Genomic DNA, 12,177 nt, shown 5'->3' with positions numbered 1-12,177 from the left:
AATGTTCCTTTGTCTCTCTTTTTATTCATCTGGGCTTTTCTCAGCTTGTCAGTGAATATATTTTCGACGTGTTATTTTATTTGCACTTTAACGCAGGCATTTACCTTCCCTTCTGCAACATGCAGAATGGGACAAAGGAAAGATTTTTGTCACAGGGGCTTTGTTAAACATTTTAGTACAGATAGATGTATTGCATCATCATCTGTGTGTTAGTCTAGTCTCCGGTTATAATTGCAGCCGTAATGTTAGACATGTTAGACACAATGGTGCTGTGTGCTAAATGCCAGCTTGATAATGCTAATATGCTCACAGCAGCAATGATAACATGCTAATGTCTAACAGGCTTAACATGTTATCCATCTTAGCTTAGCCTGAAGACTGAGATGCTTTTTTGTGCATAAACCTAAAAGAAAGATTCAACAATCAAAACATCAGATCCTATACGACACAGTCAGCAGAAAACTTTTTCTGTCCACCTCCACAAATTCATTTACAGTAACCGTCAAGAGATTTTAAGCATTGCAGATATTTAATGGTGCAGACAGACAGTGATGGAAACTTTCTCCCTGATGTCAGCAGTGTTGCAGATTTGTGTTCACCTCCTGCAAGGACACGCCGCACCTACATGGATCTCTGCTGTACTTTTTGTTGTTCAAGTAGTAGTGGTAGTTGTTGCGGTGCAAACTATATTTTATGAATCAGAGGTCTGTTGTTTCCCCAGAGTGGTGATCCCTCAAACAAACATTTTGTAAAAGATCCCAACCTGGATTTATTACAAAATGCATGATCATTACAGTAGAGGGGATGCTGAGGCAGACACACACACACACACATACACACACACCTCATATACATTCAAAACAACTACAGTGGCTTTTACCCTTTGTCATTTAAACTTATCACCAGCTCACAAAACACCTTTACATTGACTATATGGCACATACTTCTGTCTATGAAAGAACCTATGCATTACTGATTCTGTGCACCCATCTTTCCTGAATACTTCACTCCCTAAACAACACCTACCATCCTTGCTCATTCTCCACCTCCCTCTCTCTAACTCTGGTATTTCCCAGTGAGCCCCCTCCCCATCTCCCCCATGACACCCCCTTCCTCCTTGTCTTTTCCTCTCCCACCCCTCCCCTCTTTCCTCCCTCTCCCCTCAGATGGATTCTTCAGTCAGTCGAGTGGAACTGGTACGGCTGCCGGAGACACAGACAGTGAGGCAGAGAGGCTGTGCTGAACAGACGCTGGGTCAGAGCGCTCAGTTGCTTCAGACAATCACTGGGGAGCGAGCGAAAGACACAGGAAAAGAGACAGAGAACACCACATAGAAAGATAGACTAAAAAGAGAGAAGAGGGAGGGAGAGATAGGGGAGGGAGGTAAATATGTAACAGGATGTGGTTTCCCTGAGCTTGCAGAACATTGGTATACAGGCATACTTTGAGCATGACCTAAACACACCGAGCGTACAAGTGTGTTTGAGCTCCGTTTGGTGGTGAGGGGGAAGGCGAAGCAAACCGCTGGAACTGCTACCGCTGCTGCTGAGCCTGTAGAGCTGACAGACACTTCGGTCTCTCTGCTGCCTGCCAGAGGATTGAGAGTCCTTTAAGCCAGTCAGCTCATCTGATCATCTGATTCCGTCCTCCATCCTCTCTTTGGGCTGGTCTTCTTGCAAGTAGAATGCGATTCTCTGCTGGAAGCTTTGGTCCAGCTGCTGCATTTGCATCCAAGCAGTAAACTTTTTCAGTAGATCGTGAAACAGGTAAGATTGCTCTCTGTTTGTGTAAGACCGAAGACTACATATCTTTATAGATTTGAACTTCTTAACAGATGTATGACTGTACTCATGGTTGATACCCTGGACTGTAAACTTGGACTGCATTGTGGCAACTGTTTACCACAGAAAGTTTATTCAGTAGACAATGCTGCAAGCCACAAGTTTGGCTTCTAAGCAATGGGTTCAAAATCAAGCTCTAAATTTACTGCTACTAGGTGCACATTTGCATATTAACATGCTCACACACACACACACACACACTCTAGTCCTTCATCAGACACATGAACAGGTCTGGCTGTTTTGAAGTCACGTGTGGTCAGTGGTACAGAGTGGGGTTGAAATGCCAAAAATGTCTACCTGGATCCAATCACAATCCAATCAGTGTTTCAAGATGTGCTTGGTATACAATATTACACCACTCCCACTTGTGAGTCAAGAGACCAGGGAGTGTGTGATTTGTGAGCTACAGTACAGTATGTGAGAAGTGTGGGTTCAACTCTGTGTACTTCTGTGCAGCAGATTTATCTGTGTCTGTCTGAACAAGTGAATGTTTACATGCTTAGAGTATGTGCTCTCGTTCATGAGTTCTTCCAAGCCTGCATGAGAGTATGAGAGGAGGAGGTTTAAAGGGAAAAACAAGTTGAGGGATGGCAGGAGGTGTAGGAAGGGCGAGTGGATGTCAGGGAGGAGGAAGACGAGGGCATGAGAGAGAGGAAGAGCCGAGGGGAAGAGAAGAAAAGAGTGTGTGTGTGTGTGAGACAGAGAGAAAGAAAGTGAGTGAGGGAGCTCAATCCAACTGAACTGCTGTTAATTAGTTCCAGCTGGAGAGTTGTGGACCGTCAGCCTGTGTTAAATCTACATTGTTGGTGGGTCAGGAGTTCTCTGTCTCAGTCTGCGTCTTCCATCTCTCTCTCTCTCACACACACACACACACACATACAGATGCTTATTTCTTGTGGGAATATTAAATTGACTTGTAATAATTTCCTTGAGACCTAGACTAGAAACTTTAGCTAACCCTAACTCTAAACCGCATCATCATTCTAAAATTCAATGATTAACATTTCCATAAAGAAAACTGAGTCCTCACAATGTGTGTGTGTAAACAAGTTTCAGTCCCCACAAATGCACCTACAACACACATGTACACATGAGCGCGCGCGCACACACACGCACACACACACACACACACACACACACGCACGCACGCACGCACACACACACGTACACAGAAAACATTCAGATAAACAATGCTACAAATAAAATACAGCAAACACTAAACTTAATATACTTACTTAATATAAAAACTTAATATACAGATATGTGAGTATACATACAGGACCTGCTGCACATACAGATGATGTGAGCACAAACATAGGTGCACACATATGGATGTACTCTAAAACACACACAGGAAACAATTCTGTGGAGAAACTCTATGTGGCTGTTGGAAATGTGGAAGTGATTGTGGTTTAGCTACACTATGATGTAGGAGTCATTACTCAGGGCAAAAGGTGAGGAAACTAAAATTCATTTGTGGTGCCCACAGCATTAAAAATTAGGCACCACTTTCTAATAAGGCACACATTGTAGGAGGGTAACAAATGGCTTTGCAGAATGCTGGAGTTCCTCATTCCTTCTATTGTAGTCATGCTAGGAAGGAACCAGTTCATGGCCAGTACAGGCAGGAGGAAAGATCACAGAGTCCACTACCTTTTCAATGTATGAACATAACCACAGGATTTATATTAAGATATCCTTGAAAAATGCTGAAACTGCATGTCAGGATTGTCTTAAAAGTGTTTACTAATGATTTATTAATACATTGCAAATGTCTTAGTAACCTTTAGTGAAGGCTTATTAGAATTGAAAAATTCACACTCTTTATTAATGACTTTATTAACATTTATGCTACAGAATTTATGTGTTTTTACAATGTTTGAGCCATTAACCTTTATGGATGACACACTAACATTTACACCTGCAGAGGTGTGAGCTTTTTTAATGACTTATTAGCATTTACCTGGGGATACCTTAAACTTCAGCCCTTAAAACAGAATAATCGGCATGGTTAACTAACACTAAGGAACCCTTTAAAACTGGCCATGACCATTGTCTTGTCTGTGGAGCAGAGAAACATAGTCCTGTCTGTTACAATATACAGTAGCAGCCATTATGATTGTTAGTTTCACATTTACTTACTAAATCCTCAACCACCAGTTTGTTGACTGTTTGAGTCGGGGTTGATTTTCTTTCACTGCAGTCTTTTAGCAAACATGTATTTTAATCAACTTATGTTTGCTATCTGATCTGGGCATGTTCAATCCCCCTGTGCGGTGTAAAATTTGATTAAGGTAATTGGCAAGCATTGGCCATAATGTGTAATCCTTTCCACTCAGTATATACAGAAAACATCCGCAGACAGACTTGACTCAATATCAGGATATTTCATATTCTGCAAAATTTAGGGTACATGTAATTGAAAGGTAGTTATTTTTAAACCATCTTAATTTCATTCTACCTTCATTTCATTCCATTTCTGGATGCCAGAGAAAAACTGCACAAGCTACATAGCATAATGATGAAACATACGCACACACACACACCCACACACACACACATTGAAAATGAGATAATGGCAAGTTACAGTGTAAGTTTTGTGTTAACAGAGCAATCCAAATTTTTAGAAATGAATTTCTGCAATTTTGTTATAGTTTGGTGCATTCTGTATATAAAATCTGTTGTTGTTTGGTGAACAGAGATCATATACTGGCAGTAATATTATAGACTGGACAGCACATGTGGTTGAATGACATGCTGGTAGATAAACTGTGAGTTTTGCAGTTCCCATGACAGAGCATCATCTTGATCTTGCAGACTCTACTGCAAGTTTCACATCTTTTCCCTCAGAAAATGTTTGGCTATGAGATCTCAGGCAAAGATAATTTTTTCTCACTTCTCTGTGAGGTGACAATGATCATGCTTTTTAAGATACAAGGTTATTTAAGCGTGCGACACTGCCTGAGACCTGAGACAGCATATTAGGACAAATACTCAAGGTAATATGGAAAACACAACAGCCAATATTTAGCCAGTTGTGCAGTAGTTAAGCCTCGGACCGAATAAAAAGGAAAAAAAACCCACCCCCCTATGATATTTCTATAAGGCAAATTGAGTCCTGTTGTAATGGGCGGTCAAGAAAATTGCAGCAGTATTGATTGGGTAATGTTCAACATGGACATGTCGATAGGGTGTCTGAAAACCTAAGAACTTGGCTTCGGCTGGCTTTAATAAAAAATGACCTGCCTGGAGCAAGTTCACAGAATGCAATGAGTCACTCACGGGAAATCTCTTCAAAACCCTCTGTGTCTTAGAGAAAAATAGCAAAGGGGGGCTGGGGCAACTAAAGAATTTTCTATTTTTTGGTCTCCTTCTTTCTTAAAATGACATCATGTTACTTTGGCTTCATCTTGAAAACAATCTGTGTTAGTGAAAGTTGGGTTGAGATGTTTTACTTTTCACTTGTAAGAACACCGCGACGACTGTACAAATCCCAGCCTGGATGGGTTACGAATAACAAATCAAACTTATGACTGTTAAAGACGTGCAGAGGGAAAAGGACGGGAAGAGGAAGACATGAGTTTTTGCTCCTGGACATGGACGAGAGGAAAGATGGAGCCAGTGCTTGTGACAGAGGGATGATGAAGAAAGATGGGAACTTACACTGGCCATGAAGAGAAGAAAGAGAACCTGACAATGAAAGAGGGAGAGGCTGAGGAAGATTGGTGCCTATTATTCTCCTGAGAAGGGAATAGTCATAGAGGCTTCGTTCCCATGGCAATAGCTCAGTCGATAAATGTGTGTGTGTTTTTGTGTGTGTGTGTGTGTGTGTGTGATTATGGACTATAACTGGGCCTTGAGACTATATGGAGACAAGGTTGGCAGGGGGCGTAGCGAGCTGCAGAGCCACCCAGAGCCTTGATATGGTGGTGGATTCCAGACACTATTGTTACTTGCCTGTTCTCTCCGCTTTGCCCCTCCTCTTCCATTTTTTCCCTGCATGCTTGCCATGAGGTATTATTCTTTAGGCATTTAAAGCAAATATAACAAATTTAGCAAGATGAAAAAGCTGTTCCACCTTCGGGAACATAAGAGCTTAGAAGTGGAGACATCTCCAAAATATGTCAAATTTCAAGCTTTTCTTCAATGTAGAAATATTTCAGGGACCACTTATATTAATTGCAAAACATGCAATTTTTCATTCAGCATTTCTTTTATTGGTCTTTATGAAAAATATAAAGTATGTTTCTAGGTTTTATTTCCATATTTTAGGAGAAAGGAGCATCAACTACAGCAGTTGCTAAAAGTTAAAACCTTTGTTCATTTATTATTTACTCCCTGGAAACTCCCATAAAAATTTACCGTCATAGCAGCAGGGGAACCTGAATCCTTGTAACTTGTTTACCTCCATAGCTATAAAATTCACCAACAGTCTCTTCTAAAGTCATTTATTTTCAACTTTATAGCCGTAATCTGTGCTCTGTGCAAGCTACACTGTTCAGTACTCTCTGTCCTGGTGTTATTACAGACATGTAGCATCCTCTATCAAGTGCTGATGTTTTTACCTTTGATGGTTTAGGGTTTATGTGAACATAATCCAAAATTTCTAATATTATTTAGACTCTCCGATCCTTGTGGCTGTAACAAAACTTTCCTCTGAACTTATGATCCTAAAACAGTTATCTAGTCTGATTCAAAGCATGCTGGACATACCAGTAGCATGAAATTGTTATTAAAGAGAGATTCAAAGGAACACGCCACCAAAAACCTGCATTTCAGTCAGACATAGGAACTGAGTATTTACAGTAAATGGCTAGATAGTTAGATTTAGCTGAAAAGGCTCTGCTGTTTGAGGGATTGCCAATGAATCCAGGCAGTGACAAGTGACACTTTAGGGCCCTTCCTGAACTAAAGCTGCTGCTGCATTTTCAACATCAAATTTTACTGTCACTGCATGTCAGATAGTGACTCATGAAAGTTTCTAGTTTACTCTGTTGGCAGATGACAGATACGGTGAGATGAGATTCACAACAGAATTTCAACAGCAGACCAGTTCCATTATGCATAGAAGTGTCTATAGAAGCTTTCCGAGCCACTTTGTGCAGCAAAACTAACTTCTTCTCTATCGGTTTGTGTGCTTGTTATGTCCATTTTGACCAAAATACACCAAAATGTTGCTATAGATTGTTGGTGGAGACGCTCATGTTCAAATCAATTTGAACCAGATGTCAAGTACAGTGCAGCTTTACACTGTAGGTCTCTCTCTCTTGAGAGGACTCTTTAGTCACTACAGGTTACAGAATTAACTTCATCTTAATGTTGTTCTTCTTCTTGTTCCAATAAAACTGAATGTACAGATATGAAATCCCCCTAAAATGTAAAAGTCAGAATGTCTTTTTCTATTTAACTTATAAACTTTATAGACCCACTGAACCACCTCCCCCTTTATTGCAGCAGAATGTTCCAACCATGTTTCTGCACTTATGCATATACTATTTCAAAGACTGGCCAATTCTGGCATTTTTCACAAAAGAACACGACCACAGGAGGTTACTAGTCAGAAAAACGCAAGTATGGATAATTTATAGTATTTCAGCCAAAACCAGCTGCTGCTGTTTTTCTTCTGTGAGATCAATCTTGTCTTGTCTTTTATGTGATGGTCTCTCTCCATCTCGAAGAGTCCTTGACTCTACTCCTCACAAATAACTGTAGATGATACTGGACCTGCAGTACCCACCACCAAATGCAGCCTACTGCTCTACTTTATTTGTTAGATTAAAAAGATCAAAAGTCAGAAAAACACAAAGAGGGTATGGATAAAGCACAAGAGACACTGTGAGAGGGAGACTACACATAGAAGAACACAAGAATACAGTGTCCTAATTAATGTCTTCCTCCATTAATCCACACTGAAGCTTCCCGTGCTGCTGGGTTTGATCTCATTGATGTTGCTATCAAAGCCTTGTAACATGGTCTTGTAAAATGGTGAAAACCTCAGTCAGACAGCATCAAGGAAAGTCACACAGCAATACACTTCCTGATCGAAAGATATAAGTGCAAGGAGAGTTTTGTACAAGCATCGATAATGTTAATTAACTATATGTGCCTGTAAAAAGGCATGAGAAGAAAAAGCACAATTTTAAGTGCAATAATTACGACATAATGTGGTGCCTGTTGTTTGTTTTCACAAACACTCACAAGTTAGCAATGCTTCAAGGCCTTTTAGGCTCTTTTAGGGCATTGTTTTGGTTTTACAGCCTGAAACTCTTGCCCTAATTCAAAAAACTTTTAATAAACTGTACACCACCTGCTGAACTCCAAACTCCTGACAGACAAAGTTAGCAGCTAGTTCAGCTGTTTAGGATTCAGACATTTTTCTTCATTAAGCCTAAACATTCTAACATTGTCTTAGGATTGTTTTTCAGCAACAAAAGCTTTTGGGCATTGAAGATGACCAAAACTATGCTAGAAGGAGAACAATTATTGGTTACTTGGTCGAGTAGTTACATGGTCAAAAAAATTCTTGCTAAATAATTGCTGCTCCGTGTCTTTTGGAAGTGTAAATAAGCACCAGTGGGCCTAGACAATATCCATAATAAATTCTTCCTCACACAGTGGTCACAAAATGTATTTCTGCTTTAATATATTACCAAATGCTTGGAGAAGCAACAGGGAATGACACCAGTGATCAATTTGGGCAAAATAAAGCAAACCTTGGACTGATCAACCGCTGTTGACTGACAGAGAGAAAAGATAGCAGTAAAAGACAAGCACCGCGATGTTGTCTTTCGCATTCAGCATATTATAAAGTGCTGTGGGATGTTTTGGGTATAAGGGCCAAAGCTAAGTGCATCCCAGCTTCAACAAAATAACTGAACATCAATCCCAGCTTATGAGGAGGGAATCTTAGCAAATAAAACCTCTTTATCGAATAAAACCTCAAAATGCCATTAGCAAAAGACAAAAGATAGAATAAATGGCAAGAGGATCGTTGCTAATTCAGCAAAAGGGAAATCAATGGTCTGCTTCCTGTTTTTTCCATAGCTACCCAGTATATGTCTGCCCTGTCAAGCTTCCCTGACTCCCCGCCTGTCAATCTCCAAAATAAAATAACAGGGTTTAGAGGAGTTCAGGCAGGGCATATAGGGGCTGCAACTGCCCATAACTCCAGCCTCCGAGGAGAGGCTGGAGGCAAGAAACAGTGACTCAAAAAAATCATAAACATCACACATTTCCCGTCAGTTCAGCTCTAAAAATATTTCTGTTTGCCTTCGCCTTACATTGCCTCCTCATTGGTCTCAAGGAGCTATGCAAATACAAGCCCCTAGATTTTTTTTCCTCACCCACTTTGTTTTCCTTCCACGCCCCTCCCTCAAACCCTTCCAACCTATTGTTCTGAATAACTCTTCTTCATCTCTTGTAGACTACATGACAGAGCCGCGCATTCCCTCTTGTTGTTCATTCTCTCTCCAGGGTAGAAGGAGAAATGATAAAAGCTATTTACAAGTAACTGTAGGCAACAGCGGAAATCTAAGACTTGGAAAAATTCAAGTTTTTTTTACCCTGTTTTCTTTGATGGCAAATCCATTTGTGATGCTGTGTGATAAACTGCAGCACAGTGCTTCGTAGTCCTGAGTGACAATTTAAGGGGGACTCAAACATTTATAGGGACTTAGCTTATGCCAGCTTCTGCAGATTGTGTTTGGTTTCATGTTCTTAAAAATGGAAGAAACCATCAGTCCTGCTTGGCACATCAGGAGAGGCAAAGGAACACCTCTTCAGTACATCGCCAGCACGTACAGACCACTTCCGAAGCTTGAACCACAGTGTGCAGAACCCAAAATGTTTTGGTATTAATCACAAGTATATCAGCCTTTGGTCCGTTTCTGGGAACCGTTATGAAGCTTGTAGAGATATGATTGTGATGGACACTGGGATTCATAAAGCCCAACAAAGACATTCATGTAAGTGCTACTGGAAACACTGGCTTTCATGACAACCATAATGAATCTCCTGCTTCATCTCTCACTTTCTCCCTCCCTTTCCCTCATTGTATGTTGATCACCCCTTTTCTATTCAGTGGACTCTAATTACATGCACTTTCTCTCTCCAGACTCTACTTGCCATGCACTGCCCAATGCCCCCCACCCCTGTTTTGAAAAATAATCTTCAACCCAGCCACCCCCATTTCCTCTTTCTCTCTTGATTGATTCTCACCCTTTCCATTCTTGCAGTTCACCTCATTAATGGAGTTGCCGTCTGCTCATTTCCTATTTTGCCTCCCACTCTTTCCTACATTCCAACCCCCCCACCCCACCCCTTCCTGACTTCCTGTCCTACTGTCTCTTAAGCGACGGCCAGCTCCTTGTCTCTGGCCGAGGCCCTGCAATGTTCTGTAATTAGAAGGGAGCATAATGAAGAGGGCACCACCACCATCCGTCTATCCATCCATTCTTCCATGCATGCAGCCTTGATTTTAATCAGTGCCACACAATAGGATGTCACCTGCTTCCAGACACAGCCATTGGAGAGACGGCAATACTTTCACAAACAGTGAGGCAGTGTCTTTAACGCCTCCTCTTCCTGACCTTGTTAATATGGTCACTCCAGGAATGAGGGAGAGGGAACCCCTGAAGATTCAACCTCATTTACTTGTGTTCATTTATTATTTTACAGATGCTTGTCCAGCACATTCTTCATTCATTCATTCATCCTTTATCTATACCCGCTTATTCCTCTTTAGGGTCACAGGGATCTGCTGGAGCCTATCCCAGCTCTCTTTGGGTACACCCTGGACAGGTCACCAGTCCAGGGCACTAGTGTTTCTTCTGTTGTTTCTTGTAGATCATCTAATACCATGCGAATCATGTATATTTTTATCTCACAGCTAATACCTTTGCAAATTATATACAGTGTACTTTCTCTACTATTCCAGGCATGCAGACAGACAGACAGACAGACACATGCACAGATAGAAATTAAAGTAACAAAACATGATAATAAACCAATCAATAACTCCTAGCCTCCTATTTTTAACACCACACATCCACAATAACCAGTGTGCACTTACTCAATCACTGGCCACACAGATCCACTTAAGTGTCAATGAAACACTGTCTCAGACTGTTTTGTCTGGTTGACAGGGTCTGTGCACTGTCGAAGTGTGGAGCCATGGGCTGCGGGCTGCGTAAAATGAAACCAACGCCAGAGGACAACAGTCCAGGCAAGATTTACTCCACCCTGAAAAGACCACAGGTGGAAACCAAGGTGGGCGTGGCCTATAACTATCGCTACCTGGACTTCCTGATTGGAAAAGATGGTAAGTCATGGATTTCTACCCATTTACTTAAAAGTGACTTCAACAAACGTGTGATTTATATTATTTTTTATTTCCAACCTGTAAGTAATGCAACTAATCTATTTGTCTACATGTAGCACGTCCTCCAGTCCTTTAAATTAAAAAATAAAAAAAGAGTACAAGCTACTATGTTATGCAGTAAAAGACAGAATTTCCAACTTAGCAACTGATCATTAATTACCACCACTTCTTTTTGTAGATGTGGCCATTTTATGACGTGGGGTCATAAAAGTCTAACTTGTTGCATCTTACCAGTGCAACATGCACTGTTGAAATCACAGGAATACCTCAAAGCTTTTGGTGTTTTCTGGCATCATACACCTGCGTGATAAGGTGTGATGAGGTGGCAAATCACTGGCCTTCCAAACAGCTGATCTGCATTGCATTTGACAACTGTGTGCTGTGTGTACTGTTCTTTTCTAAATAATTATACCTCTTGTATGATGAATCTGCCTATGTGCCTTCAAAAAATGCCATTAGACCTCTATATCCCAAGCAAAAAACATTAAGCATTCAGATGCAAAAAGAAATATATCATTCATGTATATGGAATAACTGGCTGTGATTTTCATCAGGATTTTCTTGTGATGATGGAGTGTTAATTAGCGCTTGTTCCCTGTATAGCAGCAGCCACTGTAATTTCTTTTCTGACAATTAGTCAGTCATGCTTTCTCGTTGTACTAATGATATAGAATTTTCCATTCCAATCCACGGCGAACATCCTGCTGGCGCTCATCAATTATGTATGGCACTGAGTCCAGCCCACTGGAAGGGAATGCAAACAAAGTAAAGTGTGGTCTTCTGGGTAAAGTGTTCAAGGTCACAGGTCCTCACAAAACTCTGTTTCACTTAGTTTCAGGATATTTCAGTAGGTGAGATACTGACTTCAAACAGTATCTGACCGAAGCTGAGACTCCCTGTGCTGTGGTGTACATACACATTCACACACACAGAAAAGCCTGGTTGACCCGCCTCCTT

At 41.0% G+C, this 12,177-nt stretch overlaps 1 protein-coding gene across 2 annotated transcripts in view; it reads left to right on the top strand.

Annotated features, from left to right (window-relative positions):
- Nucleotides 1–1,274: 1,274 nt before the first annotated feature.
- rftn1b (raftlin, lipid raft linker 1b) overlaps nucleotides 1,275–12,177 on the top strand; it is an 87,488-nt gene continuing 76,585 nt past the window's right edge. Inside the window, exons 1-2 of one of the 2 annotated variants that reach the window (XM_026316965.1) lie at nucleotides 1,275–1,766; nucleotides 10,985–11,160. In XM_026316965.1, the coding sequence (XP_026172750.1) occupies nucleotides 11,013–11,160 (148 nt within the window). In that variant the 5' untranslated portion in view covers nucleotides 1,275–1,766; nucleotides 10,985–11,012. The remainder of the gene's footprint in view (nucleotides 1,767–10,984; nucleotides 11,161–12,177) is intronic. The other variant, XM_026316964.1, reaches the window with a different exon arrangement.

The sequence above is a fragment of the Mastacembelus armatus genome, chromosome 16 (assembly GCF_900324485.2).
Source record: "Mastacembelus armatus chromosome 16, fMasArm1.2, whole genome shotgun sequence".
Taxonomy (NCBI): Eukaryota; Metazoa; Chordata; class Actinopteri; order Synbranchiformes; family Mastacembelidae; genus Mastacembelus; species Mastacembelus armatus.
Note: the sequence above shows the minus strand (reverse complement) of the source record. Positions and strands in the feature narration are given on the sequence as shown.